The 26,435-nt window shown below is 48.8% G+C and overlaps 1 protein-coding gene across 2 annotated transcripts in view; it reads right to left on the bottom strand.

Moving 5' to 3' along the window:
* Positions 1-22,083, bottom strand: part of Igdcc3 (immunoglobulin superfamily DCC subclass member 3) — a 47,021-nt gene extending 24,938 nt beyond the window's left edge. For both annotated transcript variants that reach the window (XM_031344398.1, XM_031344399.1), the window contains exons 1-2: positions 21,625-22,083; positions 18,619-18,924 (exon numbers count right to left, since the gene is read on the bottom strand). In XM_031344398.1, the coding sequence (XP_031200258.1) occupies positions 18,619-18,924; positions 21,625-21,760 (442 nt within the window). In that variant the 5' untranslated portion in view covers positions 21,761-22,083. The remainder of the gene's footprint in view (positions 1-18,618; positions 18,925-21,624) is intronic.
* Between the last annotated feature and the right edge of the window lie 4,352 nt (positions 22,084-26,435).

Here is a 26,435-nt window from a genome sequence, read left to right as displayed (position 1 = left end):
CCCCCGCATAGCAATAGTGTCCGCGCTGAATGGCACTGGCTAATTACCTCGCTCGCACCACCGCGGGTGAATGAGAGAATCCGACATTGTGCACGGCGAATGGAGAAAATAAGACAGCCATTGTCCTCGCGCGCCAAACGAGGGTTTGATGTCGCTGGGGCGAGCGAAGCACCATTTCCCGCCACCCTATCCCTCTCCAGAGGTTCGAATTCCCCAACTAGGCCTGGCCCCTTGCTCCCTCCGGTGAGGTGAAACTGAGACAGCAATTCCTGTCTCCCAAAGAGAAGATGGACAAGACGGAGGCACCGGTTCCTGCTCCCACGACTCCTGGCTCCTCAACCAGCCTTCTCTGTTCGCAGTCACCTCCTCTGGTCTCCCAATTCCATACCTGAGCCTGAAAGCCAGGAAAGGCCTGCATTCACTAAGCCCTAATTAAATTTCGTAAGAACACATGAAACCATTGGCAGAACAGCGAGGAAAATTGTCCGCTTTGGGGTCCACCTGTGGGTCACCAACTGCAAGCAACCAAAAAGTTTAGAGAATGCTTGGGAGAGATTGGGGAATGAGCCGGCAGGACAGAATGACTCAGAAAGGCCTAGAAGAGACAAAAAACAACAAACAAACAAACAAAAGTCTGGAAGGCCAGGAAGCAGGATTTGAATCAGGAGGGCTGAAGCCAGAGTTTTGAGGCAAACAATAGTCTTCCCTTGCAGGTTGATGGACTGATAGGTACCAGTGTGGGTTCCAGCCACAGATAGATGAAGACAGACTCCCCATCAGAAACCCCTCGAGCCTGAGGCCTTTCATCATCTATTAAGATAGTCAGCTCAGCTCAGAAATCAATCAGAACTAAAGGAAACTGATACAGACGGGCAAGCCGGTGGCCCTGCTGTGTAAGATGCGGCATTGGGCTGCTGTCTATTCTTCATCAATGCCAAATAAGTCAGGAGTCTTCTGAGCAACATGGACAGCCCAACTTCCACATCAGGGGCGGCCTCCCTCCACCCTCTGTTCTCCCTAGGGCTACAGGTGCCTGGTTTTAGTGAGCATCATCTTTTTGATACATACCAAAAGAACTCTCCCTGCATGTGCAGGATTTTCTGATGCTCCTGTCATTGCAACATCGAAGGCCCTTTGCTGGCAGCCACAGCCGACCCCTTAATCGGAGTAACCATCTACTTTGAGAAATAACATTAAAGAATAGAAGGCTTGGGATGTAGCTCAGATAATAGTACACGCACACACAAAGCCCTGAGTTCAAACCCCAGTACTTCATAAGCCTAGCACCCAAGATATGGGAGAATCAGAAGTTCAAGGTTATTCTCTGCTACGTGGTGAGGTCCAGGCCAGCCTGGGCTGTATGAGATCCTGTCTCAGAAGAGACAGAATAACATTGGAAAGAAGGAGTGAGCGGCCACCAAGCAGTTCCTTGTGTTTAACATTATTACCAAGCACGAGCTGTAATCACAAGTGAAAAGCATGCTTTCGAATTTTAAGTGTAGCTCATTGTTTTCCTTACTCGGTTTTGAAGCAAAGTTTAGTAGAACCCTGGTCTTAGCCCAGATGTGATCACAATATTTTCCTTCATAACTCTAAGTAAATCTCTGTCAGGGACTCCTATTTCTTCTGCCTGAGGCTGCATCGGACCTTTTAAGCCTGCTTGGCTTCACAACACCTGCTGCTGTGAACTACTTACTTTTGAAAGATCTGCCTAGTTAGTCAATTTAGAGAACAGCAGAACAAAACAAAGAGATAAAGCAGAGTCGCTTTGTATAGGGTAGAGGCAGGCGGTCTGGAGCTGCCCCCACCAGACCCATCCCCCACCCCCCAGTCCCTCCCACCCCCACCTCTAGTTCTTGAGCCCCTCTGTAGAGCCACAAAGCTCTAAGAGATGATGTTTAACGTTGTTTTCTTATAGAGTTTTCTTATAGAGAAGAATTTATCCAAGGAGACAGCTATTAGTAGCAGATCAAAGACCATTTTAAATTTGATAGAGGCTACTACTTTCACTTTGTGCATATGTGCATACATGTGTGTACATGTGTTTGTGTATGCAGATGCATATACAGGCTACACAGGTTGAATGTCAGGTGTTTTCCTCAGTCTTTCTTCAACTTATTTTTTTAATTATTTTATTCCTGTGTGTGTGTATGTGTGTGTGTGTGTGTGTGTGTGTGTGAGAGAGAGAGAGAGAGAGAGAGAGAGAGAGAGATACACATGCCAATGGAGGCAGAAGAATGTGTCAGATCCCCTGAAGCTGGAGTTACAGGCAGTTATGAGCTACCTGACCACTGGAAGTAGGTGCTAGGAACTGATCCAGGGACTTCTGGAAGAGTATCAAGTGCTCCTAATGGCTAAGCCATTTCTTTAGACACACCACCTTCATTTTTAAGACAGGCTCTCAGGCTTTACCTAGAGATCACCAATTTGGCTAACTGAAAAAACTGCCCAGAAATCTCCAGGGGTCCTCCTGTCTCTGTCTACCCAGCACTGGGACTATAGCATGCACTGCTGCATCAGACTTTTTATATGGGTGCTAGAGATCAGAACTCAGGACTTCATGCTTGTATGGCAAACATACCAAGTAAGCCATCTCTCTAACCCATAACCTTTATCTTACAAGACCGAAAGGATTGATCAAACAAAAATTACATTCGTATTCACTCACGTATGAGCCTTTGTAGTTTGACCAGATTTCAGTGACAGTGTTGAATGCTTAATCCTCAGGCATATTATAATTTAGAAGACGGTCCACTATTCCAGAGGAGCAGGAACCTCCAGCTCCGATTACATACTTTTAACTGAAGCCTATTTCGTCTCATATCTTTTTTTTTAATGATTTATTTTATTTATTTTATGTGTATGTTTTATTTATTTTATGTGTATGAGTACAGATGGCCATGAGCTATATTATGTGTGTGGCTGCTGGGAATTGAACTCAGGACCTCTGCTGCCCCACTCGCTCTGTCCCTGCGCTCCAGTGTAATACACTGTACCTGTCTTCAGATGCACCAGAAGAGGGCATCAGATCTCATTATGGATGGTTGTGAGCCATCATGTGGTTGCTAGGATCCGAACTCAGGACCTTCGGAAGAGCAGTCAGTGCTCTTACCTGCTGAGCCATCCAGCCCCCTCTCATATCTTACCAACCCAAATAAGTAACTTGTGAGAAAACAGAGGCAAGCGCTCTGCGAGGAGGATGGCAAGGATAAGGACCATTTCCACAGCAGCATCCGCCCATTGGGACGCTTCAGCACTGCTATGGCTGCGATGTTTACAGGCGACAGGAAGATGGTCATGTGTATGCACAGTCCTTCCAAAGAGGAGGCCCAGAAACTGGAGGGAAAGGGGAGCTTTTTAGCACAGAGCCTGGCCTGTTTCTTCTTCTTTTCAGGTTGAGGCCTGGCATCCTGGAGATGCCTCTCACTTCCCTAGGAGATTGTCTCAAGTGGCGGCACACAAGTGGGCCCTGCTACGACTGTAGGTGACTAGAATGGGCATTAAGGGTACAGTCGAATGAAGAGAGATGGATAAAACTCTTTGATTATCTTTGAGCTAAGAGCAGCCAGACACATCCACTGTGGACCCTGGATGTAGGGACTGAGAAGCCCCTGAGAGGGGTTTAGAGGAAGCCGCTCTGGAATTCTTGGAGATAAACCCAGCTCTGTTTGTCCGCTCCACCCTGGCTGTGGAGCTGCAGAGGGCAAGCAAATCACAGAAGACAGTTTCAATCTTTTCTCACATGGGATCCCAATTCCATCCTCAAGTACCAACTCTAGACCGTGCACAGAGGCTACAGGAAGGAAGGATCTGGGCTGGTGAGGTGGCTCAGCCGGAAAGAGCACCGACTGCCCTTCTGAAGGTCCTGAGTTCAAATCCCAGAGACCACATTGGTGGCTCGCAACCACCCATAGTGAGATCAGACGCCCTCTCCTGGTACGTCTGAAGATAGCTATGGTGTACTAATTTATAATAATAAATAAATCTTTGGGCCAGAGTGGAGCAGGGACTGAGCATCAGGGTCTACTGGAGGGAGTGGGGCCAACTGGAGAGAGCAGAGGTCCTAAAAGTCAGTTCCCAGATGAAGGCTCACAACTATCTGTACAGCTACAGTGTGTACTCATATACATAAAAAAGGAGAGCTGAGAGCTGAGTCCTATGCACTGTCCCAGAAGGACTGAGACTCCCTAAGCCCCCCAAAAGCAAATCTGTTGACACAACCTAGTGGCTCCTCCTCAGAAAGCATCGCATGTTGTACTTGGTGGTACATGCTTATACCCCAGTGCTTGGAGTTGTCTCAAAAGTAAAGATATCCGGACTGAGGCAGTTGGTAGATTGCTCACCAGCATGCAGGAGGTCCTGGGTTTGATCTTCAGCACCATATAAACCAGGCATGGTGGCACGTGTCTATAATCCCAGTGCTCTGGGATCAGAGCTTTGTGGTTATCATTGGCCGCACATCAAGTTCAAGGCTAGCCTGGGATACTCGAGATCCTCTCTTAATAAAATAAATTAAAACAAAGACAGTCAATTAAAGAGCAGGGTCGTCTTATCTTGTAAAGTCTTAACCCCAGAAGCAGCAGGCAAGGTTGCTTGTTGTGATCTTAATTTTTGTCACAGTTTGATAAGAAAATGATTGACTTGGGGATCCAAGTCAGGAACAAAGGAAGGGGCAGGAATCCAAACGTGTGCAATGCTGGGATAATTCCATATAATACCATTACTGGGTGACCTGAGGCAACACAAACAAAATATCCTGCAGGTGAGATTACACGAGACGGGGCTTCTCTGGGCTGCTAGAGGAGTGTGGCACCATTATCAGGGATCTCAAGAGAATCAAGGTGAAGAGGATTGTTGTCAAAAGGGTGACATTTCAAGTACGCTGGGATGTAAGAGACATGGTGGAAATCCCCCATGGGAAGGGAGAAAACGAGCCAAATTTGAAGATGGCAGAAAAAAGATGCAGGACTTGTTGTTTTTATCCCAGGGTTTCAACTCTCTAAGGTCCTATTCAACTCTGGCTTTGAAATTAAAACCCGAATCCCATTTGACCAATCAGCACATGCGAAAGAGCATCTGGTCCCTTGCTATTCTTCCGTCACAACGGTACATTCAGGACTTGGGACAAGGTTCTCAAGTTTCCAAGGCAGTGGTGTGAGAAACAGACTAGTCAGGAGTCTGAGAATCAAAGCAGGGCGGGCAGGGGCAGTGTGATGCAGAGCTACGTCCTTCCGTCCTTCCGTTCTGATGTACTCTGGGCAGCATCACGGTGACACACTCTGCCCACTGCTCTCCAGTAGCCTCTGAGACTTCTGCTTCTTCCCTCCCAATTTCTTCTTCTTCTTCTTCTTTTTTTTTTTTTTTCTGAGACAGCGTTTCTCTGTGTAGCCATGGCTATACTGGAACTCACTCTGTAGACCAAGATGGCCTCGAACTCAGAAATCTGCCTGCCTCTGCCTCCCAAGTGCTGGGATTAAAGGTATCCACCACCTCTGCCTGGCTCTTCCCTCCTAATTTCAAATCTCAAATAGATTGTCTAGCCCAGCCCCTTGGTCAGAAATCCTTGGCCAAGCCCACTGGGAAGAACGGCACTGGGAGCCCAGGCTCTTATCTCTCTTCCATTTTCCCCTGTAGCTCCAGATTCACAGACTGCATGGAGGTTAAGTTTTTAGAGTTAACCAGGCAAAGTGCCCCTACTCAAAATGACCATTGCCAACTACAGGAATAGGGACGCTGAGACATTGGGTCCTGGATATCCAGAGCCAAGGAAGGAAACACACACAATGACCCAGACACACATGGCACTTGCACAGACACGTACGTTTGCAAGGGTGACTTGGCAGCAAAGGCCTAATAAACTACAGGGATGAGAGGATGTGGGTTGGGAGGGGCATGGAAGGCTGCACAGGACCAGCAGAGTCACAAGTACTGGGACAATGAAACCCTACACTCACGGAAGTGACTTCAGGCTGAGCACTGGGCAGAAGCAGAAGTACCCGGGCTGGGAAAGACTGGAGTTTCAAGCATCATGAATGCCAGTCAGCTGAGTCCCAAGAGGGTCTTGGAAGCCATGCCATGATCTTACTTCTCATTCAAGAGATATAATGACTGATCTGTTTTGGAGCCTCTTGGGCACAGCTACTCCTCAGTAATAAGGATCTCTGCCCTGTGCCTTTCCAGCAGATAGATACCTATCGCCCTTCCCTACTGAGTAGGCTGCCACGTGATTCAATGAGACTAAGAGAGCAGGGGAAACCACGGTAGACTTCTCTCTAGGTTAGTGGGAGGGGGTGTTCACCTGGCCTCTACTGCGGGCTGGGGAGAGACTATAACCTTGGGCAGAGGTAGGCAGATAACCCCTGGAACCGTTGGGCCATCCAGCCCCCAGGATTGTAGTGACTGCCTCGGCCAGGGGACAGCACAAGGACAATCAGCCGGCGGTAAGCGGCTTCCTCAGGGCTGATTACGGCTCTTCCCTGCCACCCTCCTTCCCCTCCCCCTCCTGCCAGGGACCCCCTGGGGAGAAGGAGCCATCACAAACCAAGCCAGTTCCTCTCCTGTGATTTGTTCTGAATTTTCAAACAAAGAGTAATTATGACAGATGCGGAGCAATCAGCATCATTATGCGTGGGGAACAAGAAAGTGAAAGGGAGCCCAGGGACCCCGCGTGGGGGAGGGGAACTTGTCTTCCCTCCTCAAGAACAGGCAACTCCCACCTCTACCCCCTGCAGCCCCAGCAAACCTAACTTCCTTCCCTGGTGCACTACTGACTCTGCCCCTCCAGGAAGGGAACCAATGTTCAGGCCTACCTGGGAGTTCCCAGCAGCGGCTCAGAGTAGGGGGAGAGGAACCTCCTTGGCTGGAGTTCTAAGCTGGTGTTCTGTCGTTCATGTCCCTGTCCCACAAGTTCTGGGTGTCCGGTGTATTCCAGTGAGCACTGTAGCAGGCCAACCTGGCTTTGCCTCTCAGCTTCTCTACTTCCTCTGTACCCTCTAGCAAGCTAATCAATCCTTTTGGACCCGTTTTCTGATCTGTAAGTAACACAGCACTAGAAATACTAATGTAACTTTTGTGGGAATTAAGTATAAATGAGCCCAGAGAGGGTTTATCACAGAGCAGCAGCACTCCCATGACCACGACTACGTTTTTTTATTATTGTTAACTGGCTCACTCGAGTGCCAACTCATAGCCACTCATGGTCAGGCTCCTGTGTCCAGTGTGCTTTGGGAATTCATGAAGTCCTCTGCCATCTGCCATGGGTGTCAGCCGTCCTCATCAGAATTGCAACCATGACAAAACTTACCAGTCCCAGTTTGTCTTAGGGGGAGGGGCAAAAGGGACCTCCCGGCCTCTTTCAGAAGTAGGGGCCAGCGAGGTTCTTGGAGGAAGCCAGAATTCAGAGGGGCAACAAACCAGAATGTCTCATAAATATCTGACATGAAAGTGGCTGGGAAAGGCCTGAAGAAAGGGTAGGAAGATGGGGTTGTGGGAACTTAGGTACAGACTGCCCTGGTTTAGGCCGGAAGAACCATTTGCTGCCCAGGCTGAAAGACTGGGAGGCCCTTAGGTGCCCTAGACACCTCAGTTTAAAACAAAACAAAAAACAACTTGTTTTAATTTTTTTTTTTTTTGAGACAGGGTTTCTCTGTATAGCCTTGGCTGTCCTGGAACTCACTCTGTAGACCAGGCTGGCCTCAAACTCAGAAATCCACCTGCCTCTGCCTCCCAAATGCTGGGATTAAAGGCGTGCGCCACCACTGCCTGGCTTGTTTTAAATTTTTTAATGTGTCTGCATGTGCATCTGTATGAGTTTAAGCCACGTGTGTAGGTGGCCCACAGAGGCCAGAAGAGAATATTGATCCCCAGGAACTAGGGTTACAGATGGGTGTGAGCAGCTAGATGTGGGTACCAGGAACCAAACACAGGTCCCCTGGGAGAGCCACAATTGCTCTCATCTTTCCAATCCTGAAGCCTCAGCTTTTAAAGTCTGTAAACTCAAATGTCGTGGTGACACACGCTTGCAATCCTAGTACTAGGAAGACAGGAAGACGGCCATGAACTCTGGATCAGCCTGGGCTGCATAGGAAGACACTGTACAACAAACAAACAAAACAAAGCTAGATTCCCTCTCTAGTTTCTTCTGGTTTTTCTTGGAGTCTAGGAAGGCCATTCAGGTCGCAGTGGGCCAAGCACTTGAGAATCCTTTTCTGCAGTATGCCTTTCCAAGAGCTACGACTTGGTTCTCTCTCATGGTGGTCTGCCCCTCATTTGCCCCTCCTCTGAGTTTAGGTGGTCTGGTCTCCATCTGCCCACCCCAAGTCCCCAGGGCCTCTTGGTAGTCTCCACTCCCCCACATTCCAGTGGCCTTGGGGGCAGCAGCCAGACCAGAAAGTCCAGTTTCTGCCCATTATCAACTGCTAGCATCTCTTTGCAACCCAACACCAGCATTCCAGAGAGCAGCCCAGGGCTGCCCCACCTCACAGTCAGGGTCAGTGTCCAGCTAGGGGGCAGCCAGGTTCTCAGACTCCTCCCAGTGAGGACTGACCTCTGAGGAGGCCCTGATTTGTGGGGCAATCTGTGAAGCCTTTCTTTTGGGGTCCTCTTTGAACCTCCCTCTATTTGGCTCTCTGCAGAGGGGATCTGGGTTCCCTAAAAGCAAAATAAGTTAGAGAAAATCACTATGGATGAAGGTAGGTGAAATGGCAGGCCAGTGAAGGGGGAAGGAAGGGCTGAGGAGAAGCTAGGGGAAACTGGTCCTGGGATTTATTAAAGGCAAACACATCAAAGTCAACTCAGAGGGAGGCAGAGGTGGAGAGTGGACGGAAGTTCTGAGTACAGAGACAGAGGTGGTGCTGGGAGCCGTGGTGTCCAAGTCTCTAACCAGACTCTGCCTGAACAAGGCCAGCCTGTGCCTAGGGTCAATCCACCTGCCCCTGTAGGCCCGCCACAGGCCTTTTCTTACCTTCTCAGCATTGGACTTGGGGTGCCTGCTGAGGAGGAGTCCCTCCTTGGGAGGTACACAGCTGTTCTGCCCTTCAGTTGGGAGTGGCAAATATCAGAGGTTTAGCAAGTCTCCGGACAGAGCTCACAAATGAGGGAGAGGTTCCTTGGGGAGAGTTAGCACATATCCATAGGTTCACTTGGGATGGCAGACGGATTTGGGGACGCACCTAATAAGTGAAAACTAGGAGCTAGATGACCGGAGAGCTATGGCCATGCCTACCAGCTTACATTCTAAGATTTCACCCTTCAAGCAATAACCCAGGATTCACCTGCTTCTCTTTCTCTTTCTCCTTCTCTTTCTCTCTCTCTCTCTTTCTCCCTCCCTCTCTCTCTCTCTCTCTCCCTCTCTCTCTCTCTCCTTCCCTCTTCTTCCAGCTACAGCTAGAGAAATGCAGAGTATCATAGGTAAGCTGTGCATAGGGCAGACATTTACGATTGAATTACTTAGTCCAGTTTAAACAAAGACAGGAGGGAGCTGTCTGGTTTGCCATTCTGGATACCTTTCTGTTCCATTCCACTTATATTAAGGGGGTGTAAAATAACCTTCAAGCTACTGTGTGAAAGTCTCTCTTCAAGACACACACACATACACACACACACACACACACACACACACACAAACCCACACACACACTCCAGCCTGCAGGGGCTCTGGAGAGGAGAGAGAAAGGCAATACAAGCAGGCCAGGAGTGAAAAAGTCCTTTCTCCCTAGGGGTGGGAAGGGGGCAGAGGGTTAGGGGGGCCTGGGGGCCTGTTTCATTTGCAGGCTGCAAATGCCTCTCCTATTCACGGGCCCACATTCCCAGCCCAGGCGCCTGGCCACTGACAATGCGGGGACAGGAACAGAGAAGATTTGCACATTGTGTTTAAGGGGCCAGCTGGCTGCCTGCGACAGTGGAGCCAAGGTGTGGGAACCAGAAGCACTCAACTTCCACACTCGAGTCTTGCGGGTGGGGTGAGGGGCAGCCCTGAGTCCTGCACAGAACTGGAGGCCTCCCTCCCATCAGGGCCAAAGTGCCTGGGGCCAGAGAGGAAGGTCCAAGGCAGGAGATCCAAGACCCTTCTCAGAGGAGAATCAGGCAATTGAGTGTGAGTCACACCCCATCTGGTGGGGTCCACAGAGCTTCAGTTCCTCTAGAGAAGAGCAGGCAGCCCATGGTCCTGCCCTGTATGAACACATGGTACTTTCAGATCCATTCTCCTTCCAACTGTGCTATCAACCCAGCGATTTCAGAAATGAAGGAGAGAGAGAGAGAAAGAGAGAGAGAGAGAGAGAGAGAGAGAGAGAGAGTACTTTGAGCCTAGAAGGCCACATGTTCATTTAGTTTTTACCAAGCTCCTCAGGCAGGGGATGTGAGAAATGCAAAAGCTGAGAAGCCCCCCCAGGAGCTTAAAATCTAGCTGAAGAGACAGATGGAGTGTGTAGCTATAAAACAGTTACTTAACAATACAAGCAGCCATTGCCAAGGCTCCAACCTGAATGCCACAGACCACAATAGTTCCCAGCATAGGAAAGGAAGAAGAAAGGACTAAGTTAAAGGACTGAAGAGGAACCGGGTATGCAAAGGGCAAGAATGGACAGGGTAAAGTCGCTGCAGAGGCAGGTCTGCCCTGAGAGCCTTACACAGAGATAGACCTGCACTACAGTCTCAGCGAGCTGTTCACATGCACAGGGCTCCTGGAGTCCCAAGAGGGCCTTTCCACTCTTCTTCTTCTATCATCCCTCAGAACTTAGTCAAAAATGCCAAACAGTGATCTATATGTGGGCTTGGGAGACAGTCTAGTCAGTAAAGCACTTGCCTTGTAAGCATGAGGACATGAGTTCCATTCCCAGAACCTGCTTGTAGGAAAGAGAGAGAGAGAGAGAGAGACAGAGACAGAGACAGAGACAGAGAGAGACAGAGAGACAAAGAGACAGGGGGAGAGAGAGAGAGAGAGAGAGAGAGAGAGAGAGAGAGAGAGAGAGAGAGAGAGAGAGACATCAGTCCTAGTGCTATGGAGGTGGATACAGGCAGATCCCTGGCACTTTCTGGCCAGCCAGTCTATCCTATCTACCAGAAGAGCTCCAGGTCGCTGGGCGCAGTGGTAGCGCACGCCTTTAATCCTAGCACTTGGGAGGCAGAGGCAGGTGGATTTCTGAGTTTGAGGCCAGCCTGGTCTACAGAGTGAGTTCCAGGACTATACAGAGAAACTCTATCTCGGAAAAAACAAAAACAAAAAAAAAAACAAAAACAAAAAACCAAAAAAAAACAACAACAACAAAAAAGAGCTCCAGGTCAACGAGAGACTCAGTCTCAATACAACAAGCTAGGCTGGGTGTGGTAAGCAATGTTTTGAATTCCAACACTAGGGAGGCAGAGGCAGGTGGATCTCAATGAGTTTGAGGCCAATCTGTTTTACACAGTGAGTTCCAGACCAGTCAAGAATATAGAGTGAGACCTTGTGTTTAAAAAAAAAAAAAGCAAAACAAACAAACAAACAAAAAACCCAGAGTAGATGGCACCTACAGAATGGCACCCAAAACTGTCCTTACACTTCTACGCTCATCTGTGCACACATGAACACACACACACACACACACACACACACACACACACACCAAGGCCCACTTCATACCACCCATCACTTTACTCAGAGCCTTGTAAATACACTGAGTCTCCCACCAAGTGTCACCCCAGCAGCACCTGCCCATGCTTCTCCTGGGCCCACCCAAATGTAGTTCCAGACTAAATAACCATCAATCATGTGGAAAGAGGATCCAGAGGTAGCCTGCCTTGCTCTTGGAAGTTTCTATGGGTCTGAACTCTGGGTCCCTTCCTAGGAATCACACCACAGCCAAGACTGGAGTCACAGCTCAGAATAGTAACAGTTCACATGGTTGGTTCCTCATCAACAGTCAAGAGCCCTAGCTATGGCCTGTGCTGACCTCTTCATGCACATAATCCTAGGGAATCTGGGCCTCCAAGAGGTTGAGTGACTTGCTCAAGGTCACAAAGCCAGTGGGTAGTGGGGGTCAAGGCCCACAGCCACCAAGCCCAGATCTGTTTGCTTTATCAGCCCACATCTGAACACACTTTTAGGCCTGTCCAGCCTGGCTCGATTGCAGGCATAATGTTTTTGTCTGCTGTGTAAAGTTTACCCATGTGTTATTCAAATGCTGATTTCTCTGCCCTCATATCTTATTTCAATCTGGACACAGCATTGTAATGTGCATACCAAGAATCTCTTGTCTCAGGTTTGTTTAAACAATTCTTACCATTTATTCTCTGCCTTGTCGATAAATGCTGATCACCCAATGACTGGGCACAATAGAGACTAGGCTGAGACATCTGTCAGCCAGAGGAAGGAGAGAGGGAGAGAGGGAGATTCAGATGGGCTGGGAGGATGGAGGACCTGGAGCCATGAAGAAGGGATCCAGAGAGAGGTCACAGAAACACACCAGAAGCCCAAAGAGCTAGAACAACAATAATACGCGAGCAACTCAGGGTAGCAAGATTAGCATAGGAGGTTAAAGTGGATTATTTAACTGCTCAGCTATTGTGGCGCAGCTTTAAATAAATCTTGGTTTTTCTGTGTGGTTATTAGGGACTAGCATAAGGTAAAGAAGTATAGCCACTGGATTGATTCACTGCTAGTATTTATGTTAAAGATAACCCATTAATACTTGGTAAGTGTGCATCTGGCCTTAGTGGACAACACCAACCCCTATCCAAAATACTCATTATGCTTTCTCTAGGCCTCAAACCCTTTATTCTTCTACTTGAAAGAATGTTCCCAAAGCCCAGATACATTGAGGAGAGGGATTATGGCCTTTGTCCATATGGGTACACAGTGACTCAAAAGGGTTAAACAACATTTGCTCAGGGCCTCTGGTCAGTGAGTGGCGGAGTTGGTCAAGCCCACTCAGCTTCTGCCCCCTGAAGCCCTGACTCTGTAGACTTCAGTAGGCCACCTGCAGTTTCTCAAACTAGAGATTATGATGTGAGAGTATGACACAAGACTGGGTGGCCACTTCAGAGTCAGTTGTCGGCCAGCAGCACGGACATCACCTGGACTTTTATGAGATACAGAGATTCGGAGCCTTGTCTGGATGCTTAGATTCAAAATCATACCTTACCAAGGCCCTCTCCTTCCCCCAGGGGGTTGTCAGGATGAGTTCACTGGATCACAGGGTGTTTCTCTTTTATCCCCTCATGAGATTGGGACCAAGAATCTAGAGGCAGGATGAAGAGCTTCTACTGGAGAGCAGAGAGTTAGGAATAGATCCCTTACTTATTTCTACCTCTTCGGGCTAGCCTATTTCCTTGCCTTTTTAAACTTTTATATGTACTGATGTTTTGCCTGCCTGCATGTCTATGTACCACACACATCTGTGCCTAAAGAAGCCAGAAAAAGCATTATATTCCCTGGGACTGGAGTTATGGACAGTTGGAAGCTGCCACATAAGTGCTGGGAATTGAATCTGGGTCCTTTCGAATACCAAGAGGTACTCTTAATCACTGAGCCATGTTTCCAGCCCTAAGGGGGCTTTTTGGTGTAAATCAGGCACAAAAATCTCATTCAGCAAGAGGGAGTCAATGCACGCATCCCTCCAGAGGAATAACAGAAGGTCTCTGTGGTGGTTAGGTCAGGGAAGGCTTACAATAGAACATGGAGCCCACCATCTCGTGGCCTGGTAGATTTCCCTGGAGCTTTCTCTGAGTGCCAACAAGCGAGAATCAGATAGTTTGCTTTGTCCAGAGATGACCTCTGTGGCAGCCAAGATGACATTGAAAGCGTCAGTCTGTGAGGCTTACTTTAAACAAACATGGCATTTTTGTTGACATGTTTTGTTACTGAGTGGCTCCTGTTTGTCAGGCAGAGTTTAGGATGCACTGGTCCTTGTGAGTCTTCCTTCACAGTGGGATGATATGTATGCATGTGTCATGGTTCAGGAGATTCGGCCAAGGGAAGGCAAACTCCACATCAGCAACTCTCAGTTCTCAACCCTCACGCTATTAGCCTGTGAGACAGCAAGGCAGAGAGTCCAAGACTCCAGAGAACATGAGCTCGGGAGCTTAGAACCTTGATCCAAGGCTAAATCAGCCTATGGCAGAGCCCGGCTTTGGGTGGAAATGGATAGAGTGCCCTCTGGCCTAGGGCTTGGATGCCTTAGCAGACCTGCCTATAAGCAGTGCTAAGTAAAGCTTACTCCTACCCAGCCAACCCCAGAGTTCACAGGAGAAGCAGGAGTCCTAGAAGCCACTCACTCACACCTTTTTACAAAGCCACCCACCCATATCCTACAACATCTGCAGTGCCAGCTGGCAAGGCCAGGGGATGAAAGCCAGGGAGGAAAGGAGGCTGTTAGTCAGCTTTGAAGCTTCTCAGGGACATCAGCCTGTGAAGTAAAAAGATGGAATCGCTTACACAGTTGCTTGGGGCCAAAGCAAGTCCCCATGGAGCACAGACTTAGAAGTGAGAAGAGTGTCTATCAGACCAACACTCAGACACAACTCCCTTAGCTGTTTCTGGGACCCCAAAGAATTAACCCCAGGCCAGCTCCACCCACAGCTCAATTCCTTGCATTGCTAGAATTGAAAGGAAACTTTTTTTTTTTTTTAGCCTTGGCTGTCCTGAAACCTACTATATAGACTAGGATGAATTCACTCTATAGACCAAGATGGCCTTGAACTCACAGGATTCTGTCGGAAAGATGTGAACTACCATATCAAGTTCAAACAAAATATCTTGAAGTTAACATCACATACAGAAAAAAAAAAAAAACATTTAGTAGTAGGGAAATGGCTCAGACAATAAAATGTTTGTTCACACCGGTGAGGACCTAAGGTCAGCTTTCCAGAACCAATGTAAAAAGCTGGACCAGGACTGGGGAGGTAGAGGTAGCAGGATCCCTGGAACTTGCTGGCCAGCTGGTCTACCTAAATCAATGAGCTCTGAGTTCAACGAGAGGCACTATTTTAAGAATGAAGGCTGATAGTGATTGAGGAGGACACGACATCAACTTCTGTCCTCCACACATATGTTCACATCCCCTCATACGTGTACATACATGAACATGTACACATATCACACACGTACAGTGAGGCTGAGAGGTAGATTGCTAACCTAGTATGTTTAAGTTCCTGCGTTTGATTCTCAGCATAAAGAAGAAGAAGAAAAGCCCCACATCTACCTCCCCCCTTCCCCTCACAGCTCTTCTCTTTCCTGATCCTTCGTGATTTCTTCCCAGGATCCTTTGTGGTGATGCAAAGACCCAACAGCCTCTACCCCGCTGCACTAAAACAAGCCACAGCATTGTGGAAGGACTCATGACCTTCCATGCCGCCACTGCTACCCAGAAGACTGTAGATGGCCACTCTGGGAAGCTGTGGCATGGTGTTTGTGAGGCTGCCCAGAACATCATCCCTGTGCCCAACCGCACTGCCAAGGCTGTGGGCAAGGTTATCTCAGAGCTGAATGGGAAGCTCAGTGGCATGACCTTCTATGCTTCTACCCCTAGTGTGTCTGTTGTGGATCTGACATGCCACATAGAGAAAGCTGCCAAGGTGGTAAAGGGGGCTGGAGAGATGGCTCAGCAGTTAAGAACACTTAACTGCTCTTCCAGAGGTTCTGAGTTCAATTCCCAGCAACCACATGGTGGCTGACAACCATCTGTAATGAGATCTGATACCTTCTTCTGATGTGTCTGAAGACAGCTACAGAACATTCATATACATAAAATAAAAACATCTTTAAAAAAAAAAGAAGGTGGTGAAGCAGACATCTGAGGGCCCTACTAAAGGACATCCTGGACTACACTGAGGGCCAGATTGTCCCCTAAGCCTTTAACAGAGTCACCCACCCTTCCACCTTTGATGGTAAGGCTGGCATTGTTCTCAATGGCAACTTTGTAATCTCATTTCCTGGTATGAAAATAATATGATGGGCACCGGTCAGTGGTGGCGCACGCCTTTAATCCCAGCACTTGGGAGGCAGAGGCAGGCAGATCTGGGTTCAAGGCCAGCCTGGTCTACAGCCAGGGCTATCCAGAGAAATCCTGTCTCGAAAACAAAACAAAACAAACAAATAAAAAATATGGCTACAGCAACAGAGTGGTGGACCTCATGGCCTACACGTGACCTCCAAGAAGTAAGAAGCCTGAGTCTACACGGAACCTCTATAAGAACAGAGAGAGAGGCCCTTGGATGCTAAGGAGTCTCTGTCTGAACTCAGCCTCTCTCCCCACCCCCAAAAAATGAGCATCTCCCTCAAAGTTTCCATTCCAGACCCACAGAAGAATGGGGGGGGGGCTTATTTTCTTAGATACCATCAATAAAGTTCACTGTACCCACAAAATGAATGAACGAATGAAACAGGGCAGCTTTGTGCTAGGAAGTCTCATTCCTCCCATCCCGGACTCCAGGTCTTCCTCTGGTTCCTGCTCACTCCCCCTGCCATCTGCTCAGAGGCTGTATCAGTCTCCCTTGCCTGGTGGAGAGGGCCAGGGCCAGCCAGTGGTGGCTGAGCCAGAAGTGATTCCCATCTCTAAGTCCAGGGCTGCTTCCCAGCAAGCTCCATATGGGGGCCTGGATCAGTCTTCCTCAGAACAAAGCGGGCATCCTCAGCCCAGCAAGGGGGCTCCTGCCTGGGACAATTCATCACTCAGCAGCCCGCTCAAAGTAACAGTGCAAATGTCCTCTGAGCGAGCCAGGAAGGAACTTGTCAGCCTTTAGAGGGAAAGAGGCAGCGTGCCACAGGAGTGAAGCGGCAGGGTACAGAGTTCAGGTTGCCCAGGCTGCAGTCTGGCTCTTTGGCCTCCCAGAATGTCACCACTGAATCCCACCCTCCTCCGGGCCCAGATTTCTCCTCTCTAAAAGTGGAAGGTTTCCACATGTCTCCCTCAGTCATTGTGAAGATTCAATGAAGTCACATAAAGCGTTCTGAGTATCCAGCATGCAGCAAGTACTAAGTAAATGTTGGCTAGCATTATTACCAAGGCCAAAGCAGCTTTTTAAGGAACAGCTGCCTCCCTGAAAGACAGAGATCTAGGACGGAGAGCACTGTTCATCCGCCTCAGCTCTTGCTGTTTCTCAAGAACAGTGCTCTTCCTTCCTTCCTTCATTTCTTCCTTCCTTCCTTCCTTCATTTCTTCATTCCTTCCTTTCTTCATTCCTTCCTTCTTCCCTTCCTTCCTTTCTTCATTCCTTCCTTTCTTCCTTCCTTCCTTCTTCCCTTCCTTCCTCCCTTCCTTTCTTCCTTCTTCCCTTCCTTCCTCCCTTCCTTCCTTCCTTTCTTCATTCCTTCCTTTTTTCCTTCCTTCCTTCTTCCCTTCCTTCCTTCTTCCCTTCCTTTCTCCCTTCCTTTCTTCCTTCATTCCTCCCTTCCTTCCTTTCTTCCTTCCTCCCTTCCTTCCTTCCTTCCTTCATTTCTTCATTCCTTTTCTTCCTTCCTTCTTCCCTTCCTTTCTTCTTCCCTTCCTTCCTTCCTTCCTTCCTTCCTCCCTTCCTTTCTTCCTTCATTCCTTCCTTTCTTTCTTTCTTCCTTCCTCCTTCCCTTCCTTCCTTCCTTCCTTCCTTCCTTCCTCCCTTCCTTTCTTCCTCCCTTCCTTTCTTCCTTTCTTCCTTCCTTCCTTCCTTCCTTCCTTCCTCCCTCCCTTCCTTCCTCCCTCCCTCCCTTCCTTCCTTCCTTTCTTCCTTCTTTCCTTTCTCTTTCTGCTCTCTTCCTTCTCCTCAAATAAATCTCTTCTCTTCCTTACATTTATTTATTTATTTATTTATTGTGTGCATGCTCAAGTGGGGCATATGTGTGTGTATGTGCGTGAGTGCAGGTGTGTGTAGGCCAGAGGTCACTTTCAGGTGTCTTCCTCAGCAACACTGTTCACCTTGTCTCTCTCCTTGGCAGCTAAGGCTTGCCAATTCAACTGCACTGTCTGGACAGTGGGCTTCAGGAATCCTCCCGTCTCCAGTTCCCAGCACTAGGATTCAGGCTGCTACTACCACACCCGGCTTTTTATAAGGATCCTAGGGATCAGACTCAGGTCCTCAAGCCTGTGCAGCAAGTACTTTGCCAACTAAGCTGTTTCCCCAGCGCCTACTGTATGTTTCGGTTATTTTGTTTTTGAAGAAAAAATTTGACCAGTTTGAGACTTGTTACTTCCATAGTGGAGTCTTATCCTACTCAGAATGTTTCAAAGTTAACCTATAATTAAAATTTTCATGTCATTAAAACATCCCTTCAAAAATCTAAGTGGGCACTTAGATTTTTTGCCCACAGAATAAGGCATATATTTTTATGGTCAAATACTAGAACTATATTCAATGGACCAGGATGCTCGTATATGACATACACGTGAAAACCTTCATAAGCCAAAGGAAAACATGGATGAGGCCCTGTCTCCAGCCTGTGAGTCATTGGCTACATTCTTGTCAGTTTGTATCTAATCATGAAAAAAGAGCACATGACATAACTGTGCCATCCAAAGTCACCACTGTGCCACCTGTCAACTGAGCCAAGCTAGAAAGTTTGTTCTTCTGAGCTTTACAAAATAAGCCTCCTCCTGGGCCCTCACGATGTACACTGACCCTGGTCACCAGTCTGGTTTATACAAAGGGACAAAAAGGGTCTGTACTTACTTGCAGCCTGGATACGAGCCTTCCGGCTGACCAGCAGCCCAAAGCGGTTCTGAGCCACACATTCATAGTCACCCTCATCTGAAGGGCTAGCTCCTTGCTCCAGCCTGAAGTGGTGGATCAGCAAGGAGCCATTGGCCAGCAGGGTGGTGTGGGTGCCCTCTGGTAGCTCTGCTCCATTTTTCCTCCAGGAGACTTGCACTGGAGGGGTGCCCTCCACTTTGCAGCCCAGCACTATGGGCTGCCCAGGGTTTGCAATATCATCATTTGGCTCCACAGAAAATGCCAGTTCAGCAGAATGGCCCAGACCTGAATTAGGGAAGGGGAAATGGAAGAAAAGGAGATGTGAGCATGGAGTGTATACACAGCCAGGAAGAATTCCATACACAGAGATGTCAAGTTCTATAGTTGCACATACCCACTGTATGCCTGTGGTGTATCTGTCAGCTTAATAGGAGTCCCTAATACACACACAGAAACTCTATGTATTACAAATGCTACCCTGTGCAGTGTTTTACTTAAATCCAATCACTGTAGAAGAGTGAACACCATTTATACCACTTGCTCTTTCACGAATAAGAAAACAGAAACCTGGAGACGTTAGGTGACTTGCCCAGAACCTTACAGGTAGTCTTTGCAAATCTGAGTCTTGGAGGGTTGGAGGGATGGCTCAGTGGTTAAAAGCACTGACTGCTCTTCCAGAAGACTCAGGTTCAATTTCCATCACCCACATGGGGACACCGAGCCATCTGTATCTAGTCTTGACAATCTGATGCCCTCTATTGGCCTCCATGGAAGCTAGGCATGGGGATGCATGGACGTGTAAGGAAGAAAAGCACCCACACATGTAAAGTGAACTAAGATTTTTAAAAAATCAGGAGTCTCAAAAGCAAGATGGATCCCAGCACTCTGCTTCCACTCTCATGATCACCCCGCACAGGCACCGAAGCCTCACAGACATGCAGGATGTAATCTTAAAAATTCAGTGTCATCTCAGCTTCCCCTCATCAACTATTTAAATCAAGAAACAGCAATGTGGCTTGTGTCGCTGGTTGTTTGACATGATTAACAAGAGAGCACTGCAGAAAATTAAAATCCCTAAAGCAATGCAAAGGGCTGAGATGTAGCTCATTTGGTAGAATGTTTGCCTTGCATGCATAAAATCCTGGTTTCCTTCCCCAGCACTGAAACCCAACATGGTTGCCTGTAATCCCAGCACTGGTACAGTGAAGGTGTGAGAACCAAGAATTAAAGTGAGAAGCATTTTGGCTTTTCACATACAAGGGAGACAATGATGTCTCCTCACTGTGATTTTAAAAAAAGAATTAAGTCTTGTGTGGGGCACATATCTTTAATCCCAGCACTTGGGAGGCAGAGGCAGGTGGATCTCTGAGTCCCAAGCCAGCCTGATCTAAGAGGAAATTCCAGGGCAGCCAGTGCTACACAAAGAAACCCTGTCTCCAAAAAACACTAAAAAAGTGGAGTGAGATAATAAATCAGGTTTCCATTTGCTGGTAAAACGTGGTCCAATGTCTGCTAGGGAGCCCCAGGTATAAACCCAGTATTCAGGGTACAGGCTGTGTGTGGCCCATACCCCTTACCACACGCTCTGGGTATTGCTCCTTTGGCTTTTGTTATAAGGAGAGTTGGGGAATAGTAAACATCAATTTACATTTCCTAAATTTAGCAGAAAGCGTGTGTGTTCCTAGAATCTTCACTCCCAGGTAACAGGCAGGATAAAAATGAGCGGGAGGCAAATGTGGGAGGGATGAATGAATCAGAGCCCAGGCAGAAGGTATAGACTCTCATATCCCAGAGATGACAGCAAGTCTCTCTAGCAAGTAATTTACCAGATCAGTTATGCCTTCACTCCAAGAGAAACAAGCCCTCATAGTCTAAAGGGGCGGGCACCGAGCCCCCTCCTCACATTTCCAGGGAACTAGTGATCCTGGACCCGGCTCCTCCCTCGCAGACTCAAGCCCCTCCCTGCTGGGTGAGACCTAGTGGGGTGGAGGGTCTATAGGCATTGCCTCCACTGTAGGATAAGGACAGTTTAAGACATTTGAAGCTCACAGTCGTTCAAATCCTTCGCATCCTCCACATATCCTAAGTCTGAGCTGCCTCCTCCTCCAATCCAACCCCGCTGTAGCTACCGGGGATAAAGTTTCTCTCGGAAGCAGATGCAATATTTTGCTTTTGGAGAATGAAGGAAAGGAAAGAATAGTCCAAATGTTTCTCTGAGAAGGACTTGAGAAAGAAGAGGGCTTAGATCCACAACCTTCTTGGGTGAGATGAATCTTTTGCAGCCCGGGAGGAAGCCACGGGTGGCCAGGAGAACCCAGGGCAGGGACTCCTAGAGAACTCCCTCGGGGAAGGGCGGGGCCCTGGGCAGCTCCGCTAGCAGGCGCTTGCCCTGGGCGACACCTCTCCTCCAGCTCTCCCAGCCCTTGGCACGGTCGCCCACTCCGCCCACCGGGAATCTTTCCTTCCTCTTCGACGAATAACCCCCCGAACTCAGTCCCAGCCCTGGGGGGGTGCCTTCTCAGCCCAGTGCAGGCGAGTCCCGGACCCCGACCCCGATTTGCCGCTTCCGGCTTCGTTCGCCTCGGGCTACTCAAGGTCCCCAGCCGAGCTCTGTGCACTCGGGCTCGCCTTCCTCGGTTGGGACTCGTCCGCTCTTTCTCCTCGCGCTTGTTTCCTCCACTCCGCAATGCCAGTCTGCCTTCCCAACTCCCGTTTTGCCCTGCTCCCAGCTCCTCTGTCCAGAATTGGGGTCCTGCCCTGAACCTATCCTGAGCCCCGGAGACGCGGAGAACCGAGCTCCGGCCCTCTCCCGGGGTTCTCCCCTCGAGCCCCCTACAGTCCTTCAAACTACCGGCAGCCCTGATGGAGTGGGCTTCCCCGTGCCCTCAGCGCGCTGTCCCGTCAGGTCCCTCCAGCACGCGCTCCTAGCTCAGGTCCCCGCGGTGTCCCGGGGTCCGCCCCTCTCGCCTGGGTCCTGAGGCTCACCCAGGCTTGGCGCAGGCAGCGGCAACAGCAGCAGCAACAGCAGCAGCGGCGGCGGTGGCGGCAGCAACCGCGGCAGAAGCTGTGGCCGGCGCAGCGCGGGCAGGCGGCGCGGGGACGCGGTGCGCGGCTCAGCCATCGGTCTCTCGGTCCGCTGGGCTCGGCGACGCACGGCGCTGCTCAGGGGGGTGGGATGGGGGGTCTCACGGGCTCACAGCGTCCCGCGGGGCCGGCGCCGGGGCCGGGGCCGGGGCTCGGGCCGGGGCCGAGCCCGGGCAGCAGGAGGCTGGGGCCGCATGCCGGCCTTAGTGGGGATCGGGTATCACGGAGAGCGCCGCTTGCGCCATCTTGCACCCACCGCGGCGATCTGTCAGCCGCGCCCGGGGTGCGCGCTCCGCACTCCGCCCGCGCCCGCACCGCCCTCCTCCTCTGCCCGCCGCCCCCCTCTTCTCCCCTCCCCCAGCCCCCTCTCCCAGGAGGCCGGGTCTGGGGAACAAAAGAGCCGGCGAGCGCTTTAAGCGGCCGGACATTCCCGGCTGCGCAGCGGACGCGCCCCCTGCGCTTTGAACTGCAGCGGGAGCTGCCGCGCCGACCCGGGCTGCAGTAGGGTATCCGCTCCTCGTGGTCCATCCGGACTTGAGGATCTGGGAAAGTGAAGATTGTGAGAGAGGGTCCCAGCTGCAGAAAAACACTCAAAGCTGAGGGGTTTGCTTTCCTCCACTTTCTTAGCGGTGCCTTTTCCACTATGTCCAACTCTTGTGTTTTAAAGACAATTCCTTTAAAACTGCTCAAAGTTGTTAGAGATTCGGCATTCTCTAGGTTCCTTGTCCTAGTCAAGGGATGGGTCGTGCAGCTTCAAGACTGGCCTCTCAAGACTAAGTTAGAGCACTCCCGTAGGTGATCTGGGAAGAGCAATCACAATAAGAGCCCCCGCAGAAACCCGAGACCCCACCCAGTTCTGCCTGCTGTCCTGCTCAGTCATTCTCACCGAGTTGGTCTGAAACCTGAAGACAACACTATCTTCCTCAACTTTGCAGATCTTTAAGAGCAAAGGTCCAGGTAAATGACCCATAGCTGAGTAAGCACACTGGAAGGTACGGTCACTAGCTCACTTAAGGAAGACAGCTCTTCAGAGAGACATATGCGTTGCCCAAAGAGATGTTGAGTCTTGTCTTTGTTTGTTTTTGTTTTGTTTTGCTTTTCGAGACAGGGTTTCTCTGTGTAGCCCTGGCTGTCCTGGAACTCACTCTGTAGACCAGGCTGGCCTCGAACTCAGAAATCCGCCTGCCTCTGCCTCCTAAATGCTGGGATTAAAGGCGTACGCCACCACTGCTCGGTGAGTCTTGTCTTTTTACTACTGTATGCAGCCGTGTGTTGGGGTCCAACTTGATGGATGAGTCCATCAAAATTACAGAGCACCCACTTAATCCTGGTGGCAGTGTCTGTCTCTGACAGGATTGAGAAGTAAGAGTGTACTGGCTTCTTAGCTCTCCTAGCCCAGCGTGAACTTGAATTTACTTTGTAGTAGAGAGTGACCTTGGACTGTTTAATCCTCCTGCCTCCATTTTTCCAAGTTCAAGGAGTACAAGTATTTGTCACCATGCTTTGGTACAGGTAAGTAAAGAAGGCTTGGGGCCAATGAATGGTTCAGCAGAGAAAGGAACCTGCAGTCAAGCCTGATTTACCAGCTGAGCTCCATCCCTGGATCCTACATGGTTGAAGTAGAAAACGACACCCTTAGCAAATTGTTCTCTGACAGGCAGCCACACTTGCTCCATGGCATATGTATAAACACACACACACACACACACACACACACACACACACACACAGAGAGAGAGAGAGAGAGAGAGAGAGAGAGAGAGAGAGAGAGAGAATAAATAAAATGTCCTACAATTCTCTAATTAAAAAAAAAAAAGTTCAGAAGAGCCCAGGATAATGGCACACATCTTTAATCCCAGCACTTGGGAAGCAGAGGCTAGTGGATCTCTGTGAGTTCAAGGCCACCCTAATCTACATATAGAGTTTTAGGGCAGCCAAGGCTACATAGTGAGACCCTGTCTAAAACAACCAAACCAAAACAAAAAAGCCAGATAGTGGTGGCACTCACTAATCCCAGCACTCAGGAGGCAGAGGATCACTGTGAATTTGAGGCCAGCCTGCTCTATAGAGCTAGTTCCAGGACAGCTAGGGCTACATAGAGAAATCCTGTCTCAAAAACCCAAAAATAAGTAAATAAATAAATAAAACAGAAAAACTTCAGGCCTCTAGAAATCAGATGTCTGTCCACAGGCAGAGATCTGCATTAATGTGAGTGAGCTTGAGAAGATAGCCTGGGATCCTGTGAGCAGTGAAGAGATTTCAGAGCAGAGACCCCAGTCTGACATTGCCACAAAAGGATTCATTGAGGAAGGGCCAGAGTGAGGCCTCTACAGACAACAGGGAAGGTAGTACTGAAGAAGGGCCTCCCTGCGGCTGAAAGTCCTGGAACGCCCTCCTGCAGGCCCTGAATCATCAACCACCCCTTATTGGCATGTTCTGGACTCCAGAGAGGTCAAATCAGTGTCCTGAATTGCTGTCACTTTAAATTCATCTTGACAAGTGTTTAATTCTTCTTTATCACAACCCGTGGTCTGAGAGTGATATGCAAATAATGGCTATTCTGCTGCATGCAAAATGTGCAATATCTCTCTGTATGATCTGTCAATTAACTCTGAGCCTGGCCCACCAGCCACTTTGGGGTGGTCCTGGGTCCTGGGCATGACAGCCTCTGCTGGCCTATGATTCCTTCCAAAGAAAAGGCACTTTCTAGACTCCTTAAAGATCTCAGCAGAGGGCAGCTGTCAGCTGTGATCCTGAGAAGTGTGGAGTATGGGTCTGAACATGGAAAGTTCTGAGACTGTACACACTTGAAGGTATTTGTGAAGAAGAACATGCAGGGTGAGCATCCCAGGTCAGCTATGATGTGGCTCACCACATCCGTGGATGACAATGCATGTCACAGTTTCAAAGGGTGGCAGGGATCTGATACACTCCTCCAACTTAAGAGGCATGCATGTGTGTGGTGTGCCTGTGTATATATGCAGGCAAACACTCATTACACATGCTAGGTAAGTTTTCAACTGCACAATGACATTTGCAGTCCCCTTTTCTTAACTTGAATTTTTTTTTTTGAAACTTGAAGATATGTATGTATCTGTGTATGGGCGTGTCTATAATAGTGTATGCTCATGTGCATGTTTGTTTCCTATATGCTTACGGAGTGGGAAAGAGGTTTTGGGAGTTTTTGTTGTTTGTTTGATTTTTTCTTCAAGGCAAGCTTTCTCTGTGTAGCCCTGGCTGTCCTGGAACTCTTTGTAGACCAGGCTGGCCTTGCAAACTCAGAGATGCGCTTGCCTCTGCCTCCTGAGTGCTGGGATTAAAGACAAGCACCACCATACCCTGCTGAGGCTTTAGGTTTTCCTTTGGGCCCATCTTCTTTCTTCTCTCAAAATTGACTGTTTCCTATCCTGGCAGGAAATAAACCTCCTGGGCCGGGACGACTGAGGAAACTCTAGTCAGTTGGTTCCAGAAAGAGCGTATCTAGAGGCTGAGGGATGGCTCAGTGGTTGCCAGTGCTTATCATTCTTGCAGAGGACCCTGGTTTGGTTCTCAGGGCCCATACTGGATGGCTCACACCTACTGGAAAATCCAGTTCCAGGGGATCTGAAGTGCTCTGGCCTCTATGCAAACCAACATGCAAAAATCTTTAAAGTTAGCCAGACAGTAGTGGCGCATGCCTTTCATCCCAGCACTTGGGAGGCAGAGGCAGGCAGGATTTCTGTGTTCGAGGCCAGCCTGGTCTACAGAGTGAGTTTCAGGACAGCCAGGGCTACACAGAGAAACCCTGTCTCGAAAAAAAAAAATCTTTAAAGTTAAGAGAACAACATGTCTGGAAAATAGTTTATTAATTCATTACAGGGACAGATACATGATCAACGCTTAGTGTAACAATAAAGAATATCATATTTGTAAGGAGGAAGCATGATGCTGGAAAGTGCAATTAAATAACCCAGCACAAACTAAGTACAGGTAAATGTGTGAGCATGTAAGTATCGAGTACACTTGTCATGCTTCGAGAAAAGAAAGATTCTTAAATGAGACTCAAAAGAACTTAAGGCATCCATGGCAAGCAACAAAGGGATTAATACCCTGTAAAAGGCCAATAGACTCTTTCCTAATAAAACCTGCTGCTACAAAGTCACAAATCTAACACTCCCCAGTTACTCAGAACCCAAATCGTATATAACGCTAGTGAGTTCTGGCTACTTTCTTATCAACTGTGAGTTATAGGCAGATACCAGATTTATTACTTATTTGCTTTTGAGAAACAATTTTCCACCCAGCCTAATGGGTTATAAATTGTCTCATTTGCAGCTATTTAATTTAAACCAGAACCTCAGTGCTTGTTAAACAAGAACATGAGGAATGACTATGTGGTGTGATGCTAAGAGCCTACTGTTAAAACGGTTATTTCATTCAAGGCAAGGGGGAGAAAATCTAACCATGAAAACAAAATGAGGCTTTTGACCTTCAGAGCAATGGGGAAACATACGGTGGTGTTGGCCATGGCCACTCCGAATGCTATAAGAAGTCGTTCAAGTGACAATCCTGTCTTTAATGAGATACGAAACCAGCATTAATAATCTTTAGTGTAATCATAGGCTGGCTGAAGAGGGGAGGAGAAGGAAATGTGGGTGGGGTCAAACATGAGTGACACACGAGGCTAATAAACACAGACGCTTTCAGAAAGCTGCAACTCCACTGAAAGACAA

Source organism: Mastomys coucha, unplaced genomic scaffold (genome assembly GCF_008632895.1).
Source record: "Mastomys coucha isolate ucsf_1 unplaced genomic scaffold, UCSF_Mcou_1 pScaffold23, whole genome shotgun sequence".
NCBI lineage: Eukaryota > Metazoa > Chordata > Mammalia > Rodentia > Muridae > Mastomys > Mastomys coucha.
The sequence above is the reverse complement of the archived record's forward strand: the minus strand, read 5'-3'. Positions and strand labels throughout refer to the sequence as shown.